This window comes from Lytechinus pictus, chromosome 9 (genome assembly GCF_037042905.1).
Source record: "Lytechinus pictus isolate F3 Inbred chromosome 9, Lp3.0, whole genome shotgun sequence".
NCBI lineage: Eukaryota > Metazoa > Echinodermata > Echinoidea > Temnopleuroida > Toxopneustidae > Lytechinus > Lytechinus pictus.
In genome coordinates this window covers 12,117,061-12,141,660 of record NC_087253.1, presented here as the reverse complement: position 1 = coordinate 12,141,660, position 24,600 = coordinate 12,117,061, and the positions used below count along the sequence as shown (strand labels likewise).

Below are 24,600 nucleotides of genomic sequence, written 5' to 3'. Positions count from 1 at the left end.
CCATCATTTATCAAGGTCCTGTAGTTTGGAATTCACTAACAGATGAAATACGCAATGCAAAAACACTTAATTTATTCAAAACACAGTTCAAAAGATACCTTCTTGAGAAATACAGTGGCTGAATGATGTATAGTTTATGTATAGCACTTGTATTATTATAATTATTGTAATATTATGTTAGGGCATGGCACTTTTTGATGTCTTGGTTCATTGTTTATGTGTATTTTTAAGTTATTTTGTTTGTTTTTAGAAATGTTTTTGCTTTATCCCTGTTATTGCATTTTCTATGTCACCTTTTCGTTTTAATAATGGGTCGGCCTAATTATAAGGATTTTTTTCCTTTTTGGCTGCCACCCCTCAGTATGATTCTGAATCATAATGCAATTTTTAGACTGTCTTTTACACTGATTTGTAATACATGTATTTTAACTTTGTATTATATTTGTTTTTTATGTAAAGGTTTTACTGAGAGAATAAAACAATTTGAATTTGAAAACAATTCTATCAACTTTTTAAGTAATTGCAAATCTTTAGAGTGTAGTAATAGCCAACTTGGCTGACAATCGGAGCTAATCCTACCATTGCTGTGACATTCATACGAGTCTTAATTTCATTCGCTTTTATAACTAGGAAGAGGAATGAAATAGCCATTAATTTTAATTTGAGTATTCTTTTGATGGTTCAAAACCTTGGAATCTAGTTAGTTCCATTACATGTATTTAATCTTCCCATCAATTGCTATAACATTTTATTCAAAATTTTAGTCGTAGGCCAATTGTAAGGTGTACGGTAGCCCTAACATTTCAATAATTTTTTTTTCATTCATGATTATGTTGTGAATATTTAAATATTGAATTTTTGAATATCAAGCTCTCTTTCTTGGTAATGTTTATTAATCTTACTGAATGGTTTTATATATGCACTCCTCGATTCTGACCCTACTTGTAATTTCTCCCTACAGATCCAACCGACACTGAATGACATGAAAGAACACGAGCATCTCTCTGAGAAGGCCCACAAATTTCTCTCCCCTACTAACGCTAAACCTGCCCGCTTCTATCTCCTCCCGAAGATCCACAAACCTGGCAACCCCGGTCGACCCATCCTCTCAGGAAATGGTTCCTCAACAGAGAACATCTCCCTTTTTGTTGATTACCACATTAAACCCCTTGTCTCACGTGCACCCTCTTACATCCACGACACTCCAGACTTTCTCAGGAAACTAAATGACATCAAGGACCAGATACCCGAGACTGCGATCATCGGCACTTTCGATGTTTCTTCACTGTACACCAGCATTCCCCACGACGAAGGTATTCAAGCATCATGTGAAGCCTTGGCCGCCAGTGGCCATTCCAGTCCCCCCATATCCGATATCAAATCTCTGATGTCTCATGTACTAACAAAAAACAACTTCACATTCATGGGCAAGCACTACCTACAGATATTCGGTACAGCAATGGGCACCCAGATGGCTCCTTCATTCGCCTGTCTCTTCATGACGAAGCTGGAACAGCAGATGTTAGATTCAGCCCCCTGTCGCCCATGGATTTGGTGGCGTTACATAGACGACATTTTCTTCATCTGGACCAGGGATGAAGACAGCCTCCATACATTCATTGACCACATCAATTCCTTCCACAGGACCATCAAATTCACTTCTGATTTCTCCCAACAGGAAACCCACTTCCTTGATGTTACAGTCCAGAAAAAGTCTAATGGTATCACCACTACCCTATACTCTAAACCCACAGATACCCACCAGTACCTCCACTCATCCAGCTGCCACCCCCGTCACTGCAAAACCGGCATCGCTTACAGTCAAGCCCTCAGACTTCGCCGTATCTGCTCCGAGGACCCTGATTTTTCCTTCCATGCCAGGAATTTGCAGAAACATCTCTGTGCCAGGGGCCACGGGGCCAGGGCAGTCCAACTGGCAATTAACAAAGTTCGTTCTCTCCCCAGATCTGAAGTTCTCAAACCAAAAAGTGACAAGGAGACCACCGACAGAATACCGCTTGTGACCACCTTCCATCCCAATCTACCCCCTCTCCGCAAAATCCTGTTTGATAACCACCACATTTTACACACTTCTGATCGTCTCCAACAGGCCGTTCCCGATACTCCCCTTCTAGCATACCGACGCCCACCGAATCTCAGGGACCTCATTGTTCGTGCTGAAGTGCCCTCCCTCACTAACCATTCTTCTCCCATACAGCATGGCACCTTCAAATGCACCAGCAACAGGTGCATCATATGTGAAATACACCTTCACGAGGGCGATACTTTCACCAGCAACTCTACCAGCCTGTCTCACCAAATCAAGGGCAACATCACATGCACTACCACTAATGTTGTATATCTCATCACTTGCAGAGTTTGTAGGGTACAATACATAGGGGAAACCAAGACCACACTCAAGAAACGATTCTACGGGCACAGATCCACCGTCAACACAGCAAAGCTGGACACTCCAGTTGGCCGCCATTTTAACCTCCCCAACCACTCCATCACTGACATGATGCTACAGGGCATCGAATCTTTAGGTACCCGTCCTGACTCAGTCCGTACTAGCAGGGAGAAGCTCTGGATGAGACGACTTCGCACCACCCAACCTCATGGCCTGAACATCCAAGAGGGGAACGACTGATTTTTCTTTCCTATCCACTTTCAATTTATATACATATAATTTTTCCCCTCAGCTCTTTTGAATAGTTACATTATAGTTTCTTACTCTACTTTCCTCCCATATCTCATACAAGCTCAGCTCCAATTTTTCCTTCCTTATTCAGGCGATATAATAATTATTATATATATATATATATATTTGTTTTTTCTCCACTCACCTCATTTAGATTTACCACATTTGCTTATTTACATGTATACTATGGTTTCTTCATAATACACCCCCTCTCTTCTATATTTGCTTTTACCTTTTTAGGCAATTTGCTTCCTCTTTTTCACATATACAGGTTTTTTTTTTTTTTTTTTTTTTTCCTACTATATAATCTTATGTTTTTTCCCGTCACATCTAGCGGATTAAAATATCAGTTACACCATATGTGTATTTATATATTTTTTCATATACATTTCTTTTTTGGATATATTTATATACATATCACTTATAGATACATATTTACACTTACCTTCTTCTCTTAGTTTGTTTGATGCTTTATCATATATACTTATATGTCTTTTGCACATTATCAGTTGTTCCCCATTCTTTTTCCTTTTTTTTTTTTTTTTTTTTTTTTTTTTTTTTTTTTTCTCCACTCTTATGCACCAGTTTATTAAGCCTTTCTTTGTAACCTGTTTGACCCACCTCTCACTAATTCTCTTGTTTTTCATCCCATTATCACTGTTTTGTTCCAGATCCTGTTTGATGTTGCCTGCCTCATTATTTTAATCCCTCTTGGCTTGAGGTCTTTTACTGGCCTTACTTACACTAACTTCCCTTTGTGTCTGCCCACTCCTTTTCTTTCATCCCCTTCACTAACCTGATTGGTCTTCTCTACTCACTAATGCCCCTTTTGTCTCCTTGTTTCTAGTGTTGCTGTAGCTTGTTTGTGGTCTATATTATGGTTGTTCCACTTTATATGTTTGTCATTTTGCCTCCGACGAAGATTCTGCTAGGATCGAAAGCTTAGGCCCCTTTTTGACTTTCTGGTTTTATATAAAAAAGTATTAGATTAAATGTGCAAATATATTCATTCTTCATGCATAACATATGTTTATATCTACACTTTTATAATAGATTCTTGTTGTCACTGGCATCGTGTAATAACTCTATGGTGTTGGATGATCAGCTTCAGATACTACCTATCTCATCACATACCCTAAACATCGAGCCTGTTCCCCATAAAACAAAGGTAAAAGACTTCTGAATTCATTTATTTATTAAAACTTGACCGAGTTAGATTTAAAGTGCCTACGACTATGCCGTGTAACCACAAACAGAGCTGGAAAGTAGTATGGATTTTCCGTATTTAGTACTGAAAAATGAGAAGAATACAGAGGGTTTCATGCAAAATACTGATTTCTTATGTTTCAGTTTTATGTGTTGTCCTACGGTATTTCTTTGAAAATGCAGCTTTAAAATACTGCAATATTCTTGTTCAGGTTGGTAACTCTGCACAAAGCTTAGTGCTTGAGTTACAGCTATGGTAACCTTGCTAGAAAGTTGGCTATCATAGTCACAGGGCTCAACAGCCAATCAAAATCAAGAATGCTAATGGTACTTGCCATAACGACAAAGTAACCATATTTGAAAATCTTTATGAAATGGGTATCTGATCGCTTTCAGGTCAATTGTAATTGCTTTTTGAATCATTTATTTTCGAATGGTATCACTCTTTGTGTAAGTTATCTATTGAATGATTCTTAAAAAACTGTGAAACTCTGTAAAGACAGTTATTGTTGTGTAATTTCTAAACATCGCACCTGGATGTCTCAAAAGTTGCGTGAGACTTGGAAGGAAAGACTCGGCCAACAGCGTGGTCTAAAAATTTTGCAGTGGTGGATTTATTGCGAAAAAATGTGGAGGGTGGTGCTGAGAAGCCCCCCCCCCTTCCCAGGAAGGTTTGGGTTAATAGACAGTTTATAAGTTGTATAGAGGTGTTGTGGCTGAGTAGATAAGTCTCTGTACTTAGAACCTAAAGGTCCACTGCATTACCCACTTCTTTTGACAAGGTGTTTATCTACATTTGCCACTCTCCATCCAGGTGTAGTAAATGGGTATTTGGTAGGAAGGAATTCTTTGAATGCATGACGCCCGATCAGGGTAGATCCACAACAGTTGGGGTAATAGCATTCAGGGCTTAGAAATATTTGTGTTATGCGCTGTATACATTTTGCATATTAATTATTATTATTGAGAATAGATACCAAACTTTTTAATGGAATATTGGTTCTGTTTGCAAATATTTTGAAATCTAGGAGGAGTCCCAGAGCCCTGCAGAGATTGAACTAAAGGAGTTGAAAGCATCGCTGCAAGATACTCAACCTGTGGGAGCCCTTATCAACTGTGCTAAAACACTTGACCAGGTATGACCTAATGCATTCTTCATTTCAATTCATATAATAATTTCATAAAATATAGATTAATGATATATACAATCAAATGTTGCTGGGGAATTGCAATAAAAGTCTATGGCTTGCAACATCGATTTCCCTTGACAAGTCATATAAAATAGTGAATTTAGAAATAAAGGCTACAAATTCTACAACAAGTTCATTCAACACAGGGAATTTTATTTCCCATTTTCCCATAAAAGTACAATGTGGTAAAATGTCTTAGGAGACCTTTTTGTAGTTTCTCTGATATCCTGAATGCTAATGATCACCTATTGAATATGATTAGTAAGAAAGAGAAAAAATGTACTGCAAAAAAAAATATGTAATACCTTTTCCAATGCAGTGTGTTATGCCATTCCTGAATAAAAGTCATTTTAATTTAGTTAAGGTTATCGTTAGACACTCTGATTTAGCAACGTGATGAAAACATAAATAAAGCAAAATCACTGTTTGACAAATCCAAAGTGGCATCTATTCCATTTAAATTGTTCATTAAGAACGATCTTTCATTTTGGCTTGTATAATGTCTATATCTCTTTTTCTCCAACGTATGAAAATGAATGGGAAATTAATGATTGTTGCCAATTTAAGGAGCAAAAACATATTGATATTTTTCAGTTAAAGCAATATACTAATCTTAAGTTAAATGTCTAAATGAATTTGGTTTATGTAGTCTTTATTTAATGTAGCCATCAACATGAAATTAATGTAGATATTTGTAGGTACTTCACACATTAATATGTTACTTCATTTATCAGTTTACATAATAATTTTTGGAAAAGTATCATTTGATTTTATAAGATCATAGATTAAATTCTGTGGATGTAATTCATTCTTCTGTCCTTAGGCCAAAGCTCTGCTGAAGTTTGTGGAGTCAATCTCAGAGAAGACTCTTCGCAGTACTGTTTCTATGACAGCAGCAAGAGGGCGGGGCAAGTCGGCTGCATTAGGATTGGCTATTGCAACTGCTGTAGCATTTGGGTAAAGTATAAAACTCAAATCCCATAGTTCAAAATAAAGAAAAAAAAATCAAAGTGCATTTCACAATACATAAATGCAATAAAAGGGATAGATAATGTATTATCTATTGATACTCTCTCAATTATTGTAAATAATCCAAAACACCTAATACATCTAAAGGAATTTAAATCGTTTGAAAAGTAATTTATCTGTATTTTCTACACTGTTCACAGGTGAACTTTTTACAAATGTATGACATCACATAAAATGATAATAGTATTGGATATTTGTAAATGGACTGTACCTCTGTGGTACTATGTTCTTTCTGATAGCATACAAGGATATTTGTTTATATCATCACCTATTTACATTTGGATGGAGAGTGGTAATTGTAGGTCTTGCTAAAGGACGTATGGATTATAATGCCTTTATTTGTTTCCGTTTTATGTTTCAGATATTCCAATATCTTTGTGACTGCACCAAGTCCAGAGAATATCCGAACCTTGTTTGAGTTCATCTTCAAAGGCTTTGATGCCCTCGATTATCAGGTACCGTAAACACTGATTCAGACACACTATTTATTATTTTGTTCATACTCCTAATTTTAGAAATTTATCCAAGTCAACCAGTGCAGAATTCATTACACATTTGGCATTGTGCTCCTTAGATCTCTGGTGTGACAATCTTAGTTACTTTACGCACAGGTGCACAATTCATTAAATATTTAGTATTTTGCTCCTAATGTTTTTAAAATCCTTTGATGTGACAACTTTGTTTTCTTGATGCACAGGAATACCTTGACTGTGATGCACAATTCATTAAAGATTTGGCATTGTGCACCTTATATTTTTAATATCTTTGGTGTACCAACCTTATTTCTTGATCCACAGGAACATCTTGACTACGAGTTAGTCCAGTCAACCAACCCAGAATTCAACAAAGCCGTCATCAGAGTGAACATCTTCAGAGAACACAGGCAGACCATCCAGGTAAAGACAGTTATAAGCTACTGAAATCCTTGCATCTGATTGGCTCAGAGCAGAATTGGCAGTGAAAAAGACCAACTATTTGTTTCATGAAATGCTCCCCTTGTTTGTTTGTGAAACCATTAAAAAAAAAATTCCCAGTGGGATGATTGTTTGTCACAGGAATGAAAATGTATGTTTCTTGCAATGTTATTGCAGGGGCCTTTGCATTTTAGACAAAGTTGCATACAAATCATGTTAAAAAATATCTGTAATTTGAAAGTAAAGGTGTATTTTGTTTGCATATGTATACATGTTCATACATGTACAGGGGTGTATATGCTTTCATGTTATGGAGATAATAATTCAAATTTTTAGCTGTATTTATAAATGAATTTGTCAAAGCTACTGAAATTTTAAATATTCACAAGATATTGTGAATATTCATACGTGAACATCAAGAAAATGTAATTGACTGCTGAAAATCTATCTTATCAAACATTATTACCTGTTTATACTATGACTTGGAAGATAAATTTAGCAATTTCCTCAATCATTTCTTTTATTTAGTACATCCATCCCGGTGACGCCCACAAGTTAAGCCAAGCTGAGTTGGTTGTGATTGACGAAGCTGCTGCCGTACCACTCCCTCTTGTCAAAGAACTCCTCGGTCCTTACCTGGTCTTCATGTCTTCGACCATCAATGGGTAAGGAAATTTGGATGGGAAGTTCATCCTGTTGTAAAGAGTTATTTTAACGATGACTGCAAGTTGAGGTAACTACTTCACAAAATAAGTTAGTACAGAATCCAATAAAATAACCATCCAAGTGTCTGTATGTATGAATAAAAACATGTGCCAGTGGATTCTACTAGAAATTGTGTAATTGCTGACAAATTATCAAAATAAGCATGACATTTAAAACTTTTGTCAGGTCTTTTTCTAAGCAATGATAATATATTGTCCCACATGTGCTTATCTGTGTTGGCGATCTGCAGTAAGATTGTTTTCAGCATGATTTCAGTAGCTTGTAATAGTATTGTTTCATGAAATACTCCACAGGTATGAAGGCACTGGTAGGTCTCTATCCCTCAAACTGCTCCAGCAGCTGAGGAAGCAGAATGCAACGTTTGGTGCGAGTAGCTCTGCTGATAACAAGCCAACCAGCTCACTTTCAACTGGGTCATCTGCTTCAGGTAAGGTCGAAGGTCAATCTTAACAGTCTGTTGTGTGTCAGCTTTTATGGGGAGTTGATTATTATTCGCTCACCCCAAACTTTACGAAAAGCATTGGAAATTCCACCAACAGAAACATATTTTGGGGCAGCAAACTTGGTTTACCAGCAAGAAATTCTTCGGCCAAGCCTTAAATATTCAATAGAAATAAAACATGGAGTTTCTCTGGGATTGCCCTTTGAACCAATTTTGTTCCTTCTTTATTTGGAGCATTTTTTCCATATTGTTATCAAAGATAAGAGACCAACATCTTAATGTTTTTGTTCAGGTGAAGAATAGAAACCAGTTGAAACAGAAAAAAAAAACATTTGGGCTTGGGGAGATTTTGCCCCCGAAATGCTCCAAAGACCCCTGAAAATCCCCATTCATTGCAATGTTAAGGCTTATTCAATGTTACAGAATAAGGCAGTAAATGGTGAAAAGTAGCCCCTGAATGTGAATTAAAAAAATTGAAATATTGAATACTTTGTACCGTTTTAAAAACTAGACCTCTGCGTTTCTTTTGTATAATCGATGCGTTACAGTGAAGGCAACAGTGTTGAGAAGTGGATCGGGGAAGTCCTGTGCCTCAATGTTGTATATATGAACTAGAGCTCATGAATAGCCACATATATTCTATATAAATAAAACATTGAGTTTCTCAGGGATCGACCTTTGGACCATTTTTGTTTCTTATTTGGAACAATTTTTTCATAGTGTTATCAAAGATAAGAGACCGACAATGTAATTTCTGTTTTGATTGTTTTTGTTCAGGTAGAGAATATAAACCAGCTGAAAGCTTGATGAATAAATTGTATGTGACTGTTTTAAAAACTAGACCTTTGCGTTTCTTGTCCGTACATGTAGGTCGGGTGTTACATGAGGTGACGTTGGAGGAGTCGATACGTTACAGCGAAGGTGACAGCGTTGAAAAGTGGCTCAATGAACTCCTGTGTCTCAATGTCGCTGAGGTTCAAAGAATATCATCGGGTTGTCCTTTACCTGCAGATTGTGATTTATATCCTTTTTCATCATGACAATAACCCTTTGTTTAAAACCGAACCCCCTCCCCTGGTTGACATTCATTACATCTAGACACCCGAGGAAGGGAGCTGTCAGATCAAATAAGCAATGTGGCTAGGCAGTAAGAATTTGTAGAAGTGTAGGCATAATCCCAAACCACCGTCTCTGGGCCCTGGGGGTGTTTAAAAAGATTTAAGTGTGACTTAAAATCGCACTTAAATTCCCAGTGGTGTGTGGTGTAAAAGACATCACAGCATTGATCAATACAATTGTGCGTTATAATTCATGTTCATGCCGGCATTTAAGCATGATTCTAAGTTACACTTAACTCTTCATTAAACACCCCCTGGTTTGAACAATCAAGGTTTGCGATGAATTGCAAATATGAAAGAACCACACTGATTGGTCCCTGGTCATTATTTTAAACCTAATGCGCGTGTAACATTGATATTGATTGGTCAGTTCATTAAACGATTGATCACTAATCTTTGTGTTACGGAGCCCTGGGCACAGAAAAAGAACAAGGAGGAGGAGGAGAAGCCATTTGGTATTCAGTATTATTGAAATTGATTGTTTTTACTAGAAGGTACAGTGCACTAGGTGAATTTGTCCCATTCGTAAAATGATTTCAAAGTCAAAATGTTTTGTTAGTTTTGTGCCTCCTGGACCAGAATTTAAACCCTTTACTATCGCCCTTGACTACCTTGCACGTATTACATCAACAGAGATACATTATTCAGCTACCACAAAGCTTCAGAAGTTTTCCTACAGAGATTGATGTCTATCTATGTTGCTGCCCATTACAAGGTAAGAATGGAACTTTATAACCAGCCTGAACTGCTTTCAACTGTTATCCTGATAAAAATCATAAGTTGAAATGTCTTTTCAAAGCCCATAGACCATGCTTTGATTCAGTGTCATTAGCCAATTTATTTACCAAGAACAACTAAATTATAGTCACGTGGTGAAAAGTTCTTCAAACAATTATTTTAATACAAAAGAAGAATGGGGTAATATGAGGATACAATAAATTTCAAATACTTGTTTGGTACATTATCTTTGAGTAGAAGAAATAACCAGTTGTCTCACGATGTAGCAAACGTTGTTATGAATATTGAAGAAGTAAGATGAAACCTATCAGTCCATAGAAGTATGGTTTAAAATTCTTGTTTATTGTGGAGACAAAACCTGAGTTTGATATTCGGAATACTTTCCTATAAGTTTGTATGTGTCCTTTGTTTTTTGTTTTATAGAACACTCCAAACGATCTCCAGCTTCTCTCGGATGCTCCCGCCCATCACATCTTCTGTTTGTTAGGACCGGTGAAACCAACGCAGAGCAGTCTACCTGAAATACTGTGTGTCTTACAGGTAAGTATAGAGAAATAAGCGTAGGATAGAGAGAGAGAGAAATAGCCATGCAGTTTGAACATACCCCCTTTTGTGTCCATCTTCAAAATCTGTAAAAGTTTTTACCTATCAGGATGAGAGTGGTTATAACTGTTTCCTTGGACCAGTGCCCAGAGAGGTCACTACCATTGGAGAGTGGACAGCATCCGCAAGAATCATCCTGAAAAACAGCACCCTAAACGAGGAATCGTGGGCAGGCCACATGAATTTTGTGCAGATGTCCCCAATTTGCACACCTACCCGTGAAAACCACCCGTTTCCATGTTTTATTTTTCTTGTGGATTCTGTCCACTCTCCAATGGCAGTGATAAAACAAAGATAAAAAGATAAAAAGGGGATATTGATAGGGGAAAAATAATGCAGAAGTGCAAAGGTAACATTATATCAGAAATGGAATGGGATATTGGTGAAGAGGGGAGGGGGGGGGGGGTAGACAAATCAAGTGGGAAGAAAAGAAAGTAAATATCACAAGAGAGGAAGAACTTCTATTTTGGAATAATGATCAAATAATCTGTTTCTTTTAGGTTTGTCTCGAAGGAGAGATTTCCAAAGAAACAATAATGAGCAGCTTGAGCAGAGGCAAGAGAGCATCCGGTGACCTGATTCCGTGGACAGTATCACAACAGGTAGGCATGTTACAGTATTCATGAGATATGATTGGTTACCAGTTTAAGTAGTCTGTTGGAGGGGTGAGAGGGAGTAATTTCAGGCTGGAAGTGGTGCAGTTTATGACTTGGTGGTGGCAGGTTGTGTTGGTTTCTGATATTGTCTGGTTTTGGAGAGCATTTGGTATGGTGAAAAGATGAAGAGCTGAGCCCAGGGAGTGGAAATACTGCAGCATCTGTACTTGGGGATGATTGTTCACAAGTATAGCCGTGAGGTTCTTCACAGGATGGACAGTGCAGAGGGGCTCGACATGAAGAGAGTAGAGTGGACAGGTTATGGGTAAACAATCGTTATGATACCAGAGACCTCAGGTCTGGCATTCTTGGGAGTCTATGGTTGCGGAAGACTGGCAGACAGGGCAAGTTAAAGGGCTGTCATCTTTGGAAACCAAACTCATTTCACCAGATGGTTTTTCTAGGTTATTTTGTTTACATGAAGTGCCTGGGTAGTGGAGCGGAGAGGCAGGGCCATTGTGAGATCCAGACATGTTACTACAGGAACCACAAGTAAATTCCTCATCTAGGTGATTACAGCGATCAAGTTCAGTTTGGTTAAGCGATGTGCAAGTAAACTGTAGCCACTTATCACAGATTGCACACTGTATAGTATCCATGCAGGCATGCTTGACACAGACTGGGCAGATGGCAGTTTTGTCAGAAGGGGTGCACAGGCAGGCGTCCTGAAAGATGTTTGGATGATCTCTATGTAGGGAGGCAGAAACTGCTGGTAACACAGTGATGGCAAAGAGATCAAGGTGTCCTCCAAGGAAGCAGATTTCTCCTGAGTTATTAAAGAACTGGATTGTGAATTGTTTCAGTTTTCCTGCCCTTTCTGACTTTATTTTATTGAAGAAGGTAATATCCAAGTATTCTTCAGTTGAACTTCCTTTCAAGGACCATGTTGGAACAGCATTCAGAGGCTGGGTGAAGTTCCTTGACTTGATCAATTCCAGGGAGGCTTCCTTCCAAGATAGGAATACCCTCATGGGAATACGGCAGTGGATTTGTTTCTCACCATTTCTTAACACTGTTGTACCTTTAAATTGACAGCTGCTTGTAGATCGGTTTTACTTCCGGACCCTGGGTCAAATTGAGAACCATTGGGGGGATACATAAAAGTAAGCAGTGGGCACACTAAGGTACAGATCAAGCTAGCAGGTACAAGGATAAAGATTGGATTTGATACTGGATGAGGGACGTAGATAAGTACGAAGATGATATAAGCGAGCACAATTATAATAGCACAGACAGACATTACATGTATATTACTACAGATGGTAGAGTAGAATAAAAGATGCACTCGGTCACAAATAGCGGACGGCAAGAGAAGGATGCCAATTACAAGTGCAAGATTTGAAGAATAAACGGAAGTAGAACATGTGCTAGCATGAAGCAAGAGGGAGGTACAGACATGTAGTGAAGGTAGTAGTAGTATTTATTTTCGTATTAAAAGCATAATTATATACAATAGAATACGGGGGATAGCCCACATTCAGCATGACTGGCACGGTCACGCTGGTCTTCTGTGGGGTCCAAAAACATTTCACATTAACATATAAGTTAGACACAATAAAACCAGATTAAAATAACAGATTTACAGAAGGTAAATTGAGATAGTGACGAATATAAATGAAAAAAAAAGGTCCGATGAGTGTATGAATTATGATATTCAAGTGGTGCAGAGAAAACAAGATGGAGGGAGAATAAGCAAATCAAAATTACATGCATGCATGAAACGGGTGGTAGGATGAAGGAAGAGAAAATAACAGTTCACACAAGCAATGTAGACAATACAACACCTTAACAAGTAGATCTACATGTACATTTGCAGCTACAGAAGTACAGAGCAACTTGGAAGTGAGAAATAATATTCATGAGGCAATGAACATATACATTTAGGTTGATAGGCTATACATGTAGGCTTCCGAAGTATAATATCATATAGAATGAAGGAAGAAAAAACAAAATATACAAATATGCAAGTTGGAGGAAAAAAACGCCAACAACATGCATGAAGACGAAGAACATGAAGAGAGAGGTATGTGCCAATAATACGTTACCCAATGTCGAGTTCTAATTGACTAGGTCAACTTGTCTTCGGTGAAGGTGGGATGCTATGGGGAACATGTTGTGAAGTGTTGTAGGTTTCCATCCATTTGAGTACTGAATAGTTGTCTGTACCATTTTCCTCTGCAGATAAATGATACAGCGTAAATCCAATTAATAATCCGGTATTTAAAAAAAAAAAAATTCTATAAACAAACCAATGGAATCACAACCCTCATAACACAGTGTGACGGCAGGTGATTCAGGGGCCCGTTGCAGAAAGAGTTGCGATCAAAAGCAACTAAAAAAATCTTGCGCAACTTGATTTACAGCCAATGAAGCACTGGTATTTTGGACTTGTGCTTGATATTTTGACTTGGGTTTAAACGCATCTCTTTCTGCAACAGGCCCCTGGCCAGTCAGAACCTTGATGAAGCCTTATGTCGAAACCTATTAATTTGAGACTCTCTTTAGCAAAATACTTGGCTGTCAAGCGGTGAATATGGATAAAACTTGCATTGTTGTGCATGTACGATGTTCCTATATATTTCCCATTTGTCAATTTCACTTTAAGCTGTGTTCTGGGTCTTTAGAATATATTTGTATTATTCATTTTCTTCATAGTTCCAGGACAATGATTTTGCTAGCCTTTCAGGAGGACGAGTGGTGAGGATAGCAACGCATCCAGATTACCAAGGGGTAAGATCTTAAAATCCATATTTTCATTGTTCGAAACAGATATAAGAAACGGAAATCCTCTGAAAATTTGTTTTGCCCAATTAAAGGCCAAGTCCACCCCAGAAAATTGTTGATTTGAATCGATAGAGAAAAATAAAACAAACATAACGCTGCAAATTTCATCAAAATCGGATGTAAAATAAGAAAGTTATGACGTTTTTAAGTTTCGCTTATTTTTCATAAAACAGTTAAACGCACAACTCGGCGATATGCAAATGAGAGAGTCGATGATGTCCATCACTCACTATTTCTTTTGTTTTTTATTGTTTAAATTATACAATATTTCAATTTTTACAGATTTGACAATAAGGACCAACTTGACTTAACCATAAACTGTTAAAATAATGGTAATTCCACATGTTCAGGGAGTAATGAAATCTTGTTTCACAAGACAATGGGGAGAAAATTAGAATTGTTCATATTTCATATAATAAATTACAAAAGAAATAGTGAGTGGGTGACGTCATCAGTCTGCCAATTTGCATACCGTCCAGGATGTGTAAATAACTGTTTTTGTGAAATTAAGCAAAATTTTAAAATGTCATAACTTTCTTATTTTACATCCGATTTGGATGGAATTTTCAGTGTTTTGCTTGTTGGATTTTTATCCTTTTATTAAAATTAACTTTTTGGTGGGGTGGACTTGTCCTTTAATCTTGGGCCTGGCAGCCACTGTGCAGCCCCAGATCAATGTAGCTCTTTCCCTTGTATTATTGAACGCCAAACAGTGTAGCAGCAACTCCTATCTTTTAAAGGAGAATGAAACCCTTGAAACCAGCTGAATCCATATCAAAGAGAAAAATCAAAGAAACATATTGTTGAAAGTTTGAGGAAGATTGAATGAATAATGAGAAAGTTATGAGCATTTGAATGTCGAGATCACTAATGCCATGTAGATCCTCCCATTGGCAATGCGACCAAGATCTGTGATGTCACGCACGTACAACTCCCTCATTACTTTAGTACTTATTTCACTTATATTCTCACTTTTAGAGAGTCTATCACAAGGTGAGGTGTTCTCTTTATGAGAGGGCAAGTACAGAGGTTTCACAACATTATATCATTGATGAATCGTTTGTCATATGATTAGAATGAGCAAAAAGAGATGTTTTGGGGTATATTTTCAGTGTCCAAAAGGGGAGAGTTGTTCATCTGTGACATCATAGATCTTGGTCGCATTGCCAATGGGAGGATCTCCATAGCATTAGTGATCTCGACATTCAAATGCTCATAACTCTTCTATTGCTAGTCCTATTTTACTCAAACTTTTGTTGATCTCATTATTTGATTTTTCTGCTTTCACAAAAGCTAACTTGCTCCAAGAGTTTCATTCTCCTTTAACGTCTTTTGGTCTGATGCGGCCGGGGTTTGAAACTCCTGACCTCCCAGTTGTGAGAGAGACGCTCTTCCAACTGAGCCAACACATCGGTTGAGGATCCTTGTGAGGATACTGACAAGGATCTATTTAACCTTACAACCAGCCTACGACTTGAATTTTAAATAAATGGTATAACAATTGATGAGAAGATTAAATCATATAAAAAAGTGAAGTCCAAAGTTTTGAAATTGAATGTGAATGCATGAATGAATATTCTCGGCTATTTCATTCCTCTTTATTGTCATAAAAGGGAATTCAATTCAGAATCGTAATGACGTCACAACGGTCGTACGATTAGCTACAATTGTTAGCCAATTTAGCCATTACTGCGAACAAAAGACTTCCAATTATTGTACATGTTGATAGACGCATTCTGATAGTTATCTGAACCTCAAAAGAGATTATTTTGTATGTTTATATTGCTAGAAAGTATTGAAAATGCTGTTTCTTCAAAAGTAGGGTTGTAGACCAGTCGTAAGGTGTGCACTTATCTTTTAAATTTAGTGTTGGGATATGAGAACTGGCAAAGATTATATGATATTATCAAGGAATGAATTGCGATAGTGATGTATACATTTAGGGGGATTTACCAAAGCGAAATACAGGCTCTAAAGATTAATACCTGTTGTTGTAGCGATTTTTAAATGAGTTCGTACAGAATCCAATAAAATGACCATCAAAGTGTTTGTATAAAATGAAAAAAATGTGTGCTGAAGGATTCGGAAAGAAATTGTGAATTTGCTGAGAAATTGGTTAAACAAGCATATAATTCCAACACGATGTCTGGTCTCTCCCAAGCAATAAAAATGCACTGAACCAGATGGCTTGTCTGCGTTGGTAATCTTCATTGTTATAATTTTTTAGCTTAGATTTCATGATTTCACAAAGTTCAGTTCATGTCACTGTACCAGACCTATATCTTCGATTACATGTACATGTACTATAGTATCAATTAACCTTGGTTTTACACACTTTCCCATGAAATCAGTGTTACTGTTAATACTTTCATTCAGAGGTGTTGTGGCTCAGTGAAATAAGTCTCGGGACCGGGCTCAAATCCCACCCCAGCACTCGCATCCTTCGGCTAGGCGTTTGTCTGCATTTGCCACTCTCCACCCAGGTGTAGTAAATGGGTACTCGGTAGCAAAATTAATTCCTTGAATGCTTGAGTGCTCGATAAATAAAGCCGTGGTAATAGTATGTAGTGCTTAGAAATATTGTATTGAGCGCTATATAAAGTTGCATATTATTGTTATTATTTATGTTAAAAATATGTTTAATTTCACTTTATTCATTTTATTCACACCTCAATAAAATCAAGATGGGATATGGAAGCAGAGCTCTTAGTCTCCTTCAGAGGTACTACCAAGGAGAGTTTCCCAGCATGACTGAAACACCTGAAACAAAGACTATCACTACAGTTCAGAAAGAGGTTTGTTTTTTAATTAAAAAAATTATGTTTCAATGTTTGAACAACGTTGTTGTGACACCATTTGTTTGAAATGTTCTGGTTCATTTAATTCTGGTTAATTCAGTAATGATAATATGATAATAGAGGGTATATGCATAGCGCATAAATACACCTTGGTTGGTGTCTAAGGTGATCCTATATTATCCCGGGTAAGCTTGGCTTCCGCTTGTGATGCTCGTAGCTTTTTGAGGAATTGCTTCTGTTTTCAATAAAGTCAAATAAATTTTTTTGGGCTGATCCATATAGATGTTTCATCTTGACTTGGAGACTTTACAAATCACAAAGTTCACCTCTGTCTTTAACAGTTTCTGTGTTCCTTTTTTATTTACCTTCTCTCAGGCTGTAGGTCTACTGGAAGAAGTGATCGTTCCGAGAAAGAATTTACCCCCTCTACTGGCCAAGCTCAGCGAGAGACCAGCCGAGAAACTAGACTACCTTGGCGTGTCGTTCGGACTAACGGCTGATTTGCTGAAGTAAGTGAAGTGGATAGACAATGTTCACCAAACATTTCTAGAATCATTGAAACCCTCTATAAAGACAAGGTGATTTTATTGGCAACCCAGTTAACACTTGGGTGGAGTGTGGCAAAGTGTGGATTGATGCCTTGCCAAAGGATGCTTCTTATCTGAATTATTTGGAGTCAGAACACAGAAAGGCATGTGTGTTGTGACAGTTATGGCACTAAATTTTGCCAAATATAATTTTGCTGTTGCATGTAGTTGTTTTCTGGAATTCGTCTTTTAATCACTTCTTTTGTTTTGTTTTATTTTCAATCCGCACAGGTTTTGGAGGAAAGCGGGATATCTTCCAGTCTATCTGCGGCAGACCCCGGTGAGTTTCTTTTTTCTGAATAGTGTTCTCATGGCATCACTGGCGTACAGATGGGGGGGGGGGGCCTTGAACCCCCAAATTTTCACGACCAAGAAAAAAAGGAGAAAAAGAAAAGGGGTTAATTATGATGTTATTTTCTGACTATTATGTAAAACTCTATCACAAAATTATATATTTGTATTGAAAAGGACACAATTTTTGCTTGCTCACTTCACTCACTTGCAACTTTTATAAATCTTGCCCCCTGAAAAGCTGGCTCATTTTGCTACAGTACTGCATATTATCAATTTGATTATTCAAGGTTAAACATAGGTGCCAGTTGTAGTAACAGTATAAAAATAAGTTCAACAGAATCCAAAAAAAAGAAGAAAACCATACTGCTTGTGTGTATAGATAAAACCTTTATGCCAAATTATTCTGGTAGAAAATGTGTTATTGCTTAAAGGAGAATGAAACCCTTGAAACCAGCTGAATCCATATCAAAGAGAAAAATCAAAGAAACATATTGTTGAAAGTTTGAGGAAGATTGAATGAATAATAAGAAAGTTATGAGCATTTGAATATTGAGATCACTAATGCCATGTAGATCCTCCTATTGGCAATGCGACCAAGATCTGTGATGTCACACACGTACAACTCCCTCATTACTTTAGTACTTATTTCACTTATATTCTCACTTTTATAGAGTCTATCACAAGGTGAGGTGTTCTCTTTATGAGAGGACAAGTACAGAGGTTTCACAACATTATATCATTGATGAATCGTTTGTCATATGATTAGAATGAGCAAAAAGAGATGTTTTGGGGTATATTTTCAGTGTCCAAAAGGGGAGAGTTGTTCATCTGTGACATCATAGATCTTGGTTGCATTGCCAATGGGAGGATCTCCATAGCATTAGTGATCTCGACATTCAAATGCTCATAACTCTTCTATTGCTAGTCTTATTTTACTCAAACTTTTGTTGATCTTATTCTTTGATTTTTCTGCTTTCACAAAAGCTAACTTGCTCCAAGAGTTTCATTCTCCTTTAACAAATTAAACATGGTATTTTGATGACAGATCTTTTTCCAAGCCATAGTGATACAGTTTGGTGTATACAAGCATACAAGATCTAGATCTGTGATATTCTTTTGACAATTGACCGTGATTTTACCGGCTTTCTCATGACATCATTGTTTACTGCAACCATTTGACATGAACTTAACTTAAACTGGTCTAAATCGGTTGCTGAACTATGGGAAGCCAGAACACCATGAATATTTTGGGGCTCTCAGGCCTCAGTGGAGAAACAGCCGTTGCAATCAACACGCTTTCAAAAACTGAGATAACAAACCAGGCTTGATTCCTCTATGTTTTTCACTTTTGATGTTCACACAATTATCAATCTACTTTGAGAAGAGATGATACCCACTGGCTTCAGGGAATACTACATTTCTCAGTTGTTGGGAGAAATCCCACTTGGGAGACCTCACAACACATGGAGGGGGGGGGGTGGAACTATCAAAGAAGACAAAAAAGTGTTAAACATCACCTACATTGACCCAAATGACAGGACAGTATGGAATAGAGCCAAGTAAAGAAAGAGTCCAACCCCGCAAAGTTGGAAAATTGACTTTTAACGCTGATGATAATTTGTATACTTGTGTTGTTTGTAATTGAGGTATAAAAGTGAAATATCTCATCTCTTTGAATATCAGAATGATCTAACAGGGGAGCATTCATGTATCATGTTGAAGACTGTGCAAGAATCAGACATAGAGGGCGTCAGTCAAGACACATGGCTCTCTGCTTTCTGGACAGGTAAATATTTACATATATCCAAAACTTGACGAAGATTCTGTATCACCACTTTGCTGGCATGTTCAAACCTTTCTTTTTCATGGAAAAAAAGAGTGAATTACAGCTCAGATAAAGCTTGATTTTAGAATTATGATACAAGTTGTAACTTTGTTTACATACATAGGGTTTTCTGCAGGAATGAGGAGACTGTTTTAGACAACATGAGGTTGTTGCAGTTGTCAAAATACAACTTTTTCTGAACTACCCTCGAAATGTTAACATTTGAGATTTTAACGCTCTAATAATTTTATTATTATTTATTACTTATTATTTGTACTGCGCTTTTCCCATTAGGCCCAAAGCGCTTACAATGAATTAATTAAATGTAATATTTTAAAAACTACAAAGTACGAAAGAGATGAGTTTTTAATGAATTTTTGAAAATTGCTAATGTTGGAGACTGTCTAATTATTAGTGGCAGGTCGTTCCAGGATTTTGAAGCCGACACTGTAAAAGTTCTGTCACCAGCTAATGTACGAGTTAATGAATATGTGAGGCGAAGGCGATCACTGGCCGACCTAAGTGCTCTAGTTGGTGTATACAGATTCAAGCAGTTACTTAAATACTGTGGAGCCTGTTTATTCAGTGTTTTGTAGACAATCAAGAGTAATTTGAACGTAATTCTCTGTTTAAAAGGAAGCCAGTGAAGAGAATTAAAGAGTGGTTGGGAAGGATGATCTCGGGAAACCTGTAAAATTAATCGTGCTGCCCAATTTTGTAGTCGTTGAATACGAATTAATTGATTAGAGGGAATTGTAGAAAGGAGCCCATTGCAATAATCAATACGAGACAGAACCAATGAACGAACAGCATTGTGACAGGCAGACTGGTCAATGAACCTTCTGATTCTAGAAATGTTCCTTAAATAAAAAGTGACTGTGCTACAGATATGAGAGATATGGTACGACATTGACATGCGGGAATCAAATATGACACCAAGGTTTCTTATTTTTTCTGATGGTCTAAAGAGTGTACCATCAACATCAAGTTGAACATTTGGAAGATTGCGCAAGTTATAAGTAGAGGCCGCAACAAAAAATTCAGTTTTTTTGTCATTTAATTTTAGCTTATTCACTATCATCCACTGTCTTATATCTGATATACAATTCTGGAGTTTAACCAGTGCATTATTGAGAGCTCCAGGAGTCTTCGGATCAAAAGAAACGTATAGTTGTATGTCGTCAGCATAAAAATGATAATTGATACAGTGATTTCGGATGATGTCGCCAACTGGAAGAGTATATATTGAGTAGCCTATGGGTCCGACTATTGACCCCTGAGGGAGTCCAAATTCTAGAGTTATGGGATTTGACAATGTGCCGTCAATATCAACTTGCGAAGTCCATCCAGACAGGTATGATTGGAACCAGGATAAGACTTTGGACCTAACGCCTATTCTATTGAATAACCGAGATATGAAAATGTTATGATCTATTGTATCAAACGCGGCAGATAAATCTAACAGCACCATAAAAACTACATTATTTGAGTCGAGAGAAAACATGATATCATTTTTTACTTTGATCAGAGCTGACTCGGTGCTGTGACCTGGCCTATAGGCAGATTGGAGAGGATCAAAATAATGATATTTTTATGGCTATATGGTTTGCTATCTAGCCATGACAATCTTAATGTTATTCTCAATAAGCAATTTGGATTGGATTTCATACATTTATTCATTTGTTCCTTCGTTCGTTCATTTGTTCATTCATCCATCCATCCATTTATTTGTTTATTTAATATACATGTATATATATTTTTCTTTTATAATTGACTTTTTCTTATTTTTCTATGGCAGATTTCAGGAAGCGTTTTATGTCTCTGTGTGCCTACCAGTTCCGAGCTTTCAGACCTTCCCTAGCTCTCAGCGTTCTCTTCTGTAAAACATATAATAAGATGAAACCGCAAGGTAAGCGTAGATCCTGTCATACCAAGCTTAGCAATCAATCGTATGCTTGAATTTTACTATTGATTGTGTAAGTAGATTTTCTTGTGCCAATATGGTGAGTTATCTGCACAAATACCTATTTATGAATGATGGCATTACCTATGAACTCTCGTATTCGCAGTTCGCTGTGGAAATGTTATTGCATAAAAATTTAGCAGAAAAGCATAGCTTTTCCATACTTTCTTTAGATTATAAGAAAATCCATGATTTTTCAATACAAATCAATGTGGCATGTTAAGAGTTAAGAGACCCAGACCAGACCAAAAGTGAAATCGACAAATCATATATCAATCAACAGCTTATAAACATCAAAACGCAGTAATGCAAGTTTTATGCATTTTCACCACTTCCCAGTTGAGTATTTTGCTTAAAGAAAACTGCCTCAGATCTGTGACATTATTGTGTGCTGTAAGCATTGTGATGCCTTAGGTTTGTTTGCAGAAAAACTGGGTGATATTTTTGCTTTTTAGATTATGCATTTGATTTTCTTTACTTCTCTCAAACAGAGATAGGATCAATATCTTTTCTTGCCAGCTTAAATTGATGAGATCTTCAGCTTCGGACTTGTTTTGGCCATATTTTATTTTCCCGCTTGTTTGGCCCAGCTTTTAAACTCTTATCTGCATTCAAATTATTTGTAACAGCTTTTCCTGAAAAATTGTTTGATGTTACCTTTCCACTTCAGACATGAATGCTTCAGAATTAGAGCTGCTCTTTTCAAAGTACGACATCCAGAGACTGGACCTCTACTCCCGCAACATGGCGGATTATCACCTCATCACCGATCTGCTGCCCTCTGTGGCAAGACTTGTCTTTCTCAAGAAGATCAACATTCACCTCTCCGCTGTTCAGTTTGTAAGAAAATTCCCGCTTTTTTATTTACAACGTATTTAGATTTACTACAAATTATAAAACTAAATTATCTATGCATTCGATCATAGGTCTTGAAATTAATTGCAAATTTGTACATGATTGCTTTTTGCGTTTTGAAATGTTCAAGAAGCCCAAATTGATTTGCTATAAATAAACTTGATATATCAATTTGCAAAAGAAATTAGCAATTGATAAAATTATATTTTCTTGTAACACCTCATAAGTCTGAGGCTACCGGAAAGAGAGAAGAAAAAAACCCATCATGGCGAGTGCTAATTTTGTCGGCTTGCTGCAAGAAGGGACTTGGGGTAATTTTTACAATAATTTGTATATTGTGCCCTTTTTGATTTGCAGATATTTTGAGTTTTACTTTAAATTTTGAAATAATTTTGCATCGTGAGATGGCCTACAATGTACTCTTTCAATATTTGAAATAAAACAAAATGATTGTGAAAATTACCCTTAAGTCCGTTCTTGCGGGAAGCCAACAGTTTATTTTTCTCTATTTTCTGCAGAGCATTCTCCTAGGTCTTGGTCTACAACACAAGACGGTTGACATCTTGGAGAAGGAGACGGAGGTGCCTTCCTCCCAGCTCCTTGCCTTGTTCAACCGCATCGTCAGGAAGGTTGTAGCGGAGCTGAACAGTATCCTGGAGCGGGAGGTGGAGAAGGGGATGGCGGAGGAGAGGATTGTTAGCATGGAGCCGACCAGACAGACGATGGCACAAGAGCTGGTAAGGAGGGATGGAGGAAGGGAGGGATAGACAGATGGGCAAATGAATGAATGGATGGATGGATGGATAAATGATCGAGAGATGGAAAAAGGGATATTAGAGGAGAGGGTTGTTAGCATGGAGCTGACTAGACAGACAATGGCACAAGAATTGGTAAGGAGCGATGGATGGAGGGAGGAGGGAGGAATGGATGGATGGATAATTATATAGATGGACGGATGGATAGATTGGAAGATAGATAGAGGAATAGAAAGATAGATAAACAGATAAATGATCAAGAGATGGAAAAAGGGATATGAGAGGAGAGGGTTGTTCGCATGGAGCCGACTAGACAGACGATGGCACAAGAACTGGTAAGGAGGGATGGATGGATGCATACGGAGGATGAATGGATGGATTAATGGATGGTTGGATAAATGGATGGGTGGATGGATGGATGGATGAATAGATGAATGGTTGGATGGTTGGATAAATGGATGGGTGGATGGATGGAAGAATAGATGAATGGATGGATGGTTGGATAAATGGATGGGTGGATGGATGGATGAATAGATGAATGGATTGATAAATGGATGGTTGGATAAATGGATGGATGGATAAATAGAGAGGTAAAGAAGGTGGTGGATGGATGGTTAGATGGACAGAATTATGGATGACTGTATGGATGGGTGTGTGGGTGGACGAATGGACATGACGGATTTTATACGTACTTAAATTTATTTGCATGTATCGTTTTGACACTTACTTTCTGTGTGAACCCTATCATATTTGTTTATTATTTAAGCTGGGTTCTCTCTCTCCCCAATGCTACCACTGATCTCTCCCCTATCTGGATGGGAACAATAACGCTGATTGGCCTATTCCGTGTTGAAGCACCGGAAGTTGGTACTTCCGCACGCCGAGTTCCCCCCAAAAAGCCAAAATCGAAGTAGAGTCTGGTTCACGGCAATCGTGTCAATTCTTAATTATACTTACCAGATCAACTCTTATTACAGCACTTTCCAATGTGAATTTATACCTGATACAAAGTTAAAGAAGCCGTCCTGTGCCTCGTATGATTGCACTAATCGGGACGACCGTGGAAACAGAGAAAAGGGGATTACTTTTCACAAATAAGACAATCTGGTGAACTGCATAGTTGTAGACTTTATGTAGTCCCATGTGCTCAAATACATGTGTGGTAATTCTAAATTACCAGAGCAAGTTTCCAAAACTTTAAAACTCCAGGGGGGGTATCGATTGTTGTGATTTCTCTGGAAGCGTGATGAATTTAAACTATGATTCAAATAAATAATCAGTTTATTAATATTCATAACTGTCACCAAGTTTTATGAGTTTATCAGTCATGTTTGGACAGAAGAATATCACGAGACACAAAAATACTGACCGTGTAGCCTGTATTCTGAAACTTGACTTGAGTTAAGACTTAAAGGA

General features: G+C 37.4%; 1 protein-coding gene across 1 annotated transcript in view; it reads left to right on the top strand.

Annotated features, from left to right (window-relative positions):
* LOC129268274 (RNA cytidine acetyltransferase-like) overlaps nucleotides 1-24,600 on the top strand; it is a 39,701-nt gene that overhangs the window by 9,086 nt on the left and 6,015 nt on the right. The window contains exons 6-24 of the mRNA XM_064104704.1: nucleotides 3,755-3,869; nucleotides 4,936-5,043; nucleotides 5,921-6,054; nucleotides 6,488-6,581; nucleotides 6,924-7,022; nucleotides 7,569-7,705; nucleotides 8,060-8,193; nucleotides 9,079-9,229; nucleotides 9,945-10,041; nucleotides 10,488-10,604; nucleotides 11,168-11,269; nucleotides 13,979-14,053; nucleotides 16,792-16,902; nucleotides 17,281-17,414; nucleotides 17,724-17,772; nucleotides 19,470-19,572; nucleotides 21,410-21,520; nucleotides 22,245-22,414; nucleotides 22,948-23,166. Of these exons, the coding sequence (XP_063960774.1) occupies nucleotides 3,755-3,869; nucleotides 4,936-5,043; nucleotides 5,921-6,054; nucleotides 6,488-6,581; nucleotides 6,924-7,022; nucleotides 7,569-7,705; nucleotides 8,060-8,193; nucleotides 9,079-9,229; nucleotides 9,945-10,041; nucleotides 10,488-10,604; nucleotides 11,168-11,269; nucleotides 13,979-14,053; nucleotides 16,792-16,902; nucleotides 17,281-17,414; nucleotides 17,724-17,772; nucleotides 19,470-19,572; nucleotides 21,410-21,520; nucleotides 22,245-22,414; nucleotides 22,948-23,166 (2,260 nt within the window). The remainder of the gene's footprint in view (nucleotides 1-3,754; nucleotides 3,870-4,935; nucleotides 5,044-5,920; nucleotides 6,055-6,487; nucleotides 6,582-6,923; nucleotides 7,023-7,568; nucleotides 7,706-8,059; nucleotides 8,194-9,078; nucleotides 9,230-9,944; nucleotides 10,042-10,487; nucleotides 10,605-11,167; nucleotides 11,270-13,978; nucleotides 14,054-16,791; nucleotides 16,903-17,280; nucleotides 17,415-17,723; nucleotides 17,773-19,469; nucleotides 19,573-21,409; nucleotides 21,521-22,244; nucleotides 22,415-22,947; nucleotides 23,167-24,600) is intronic.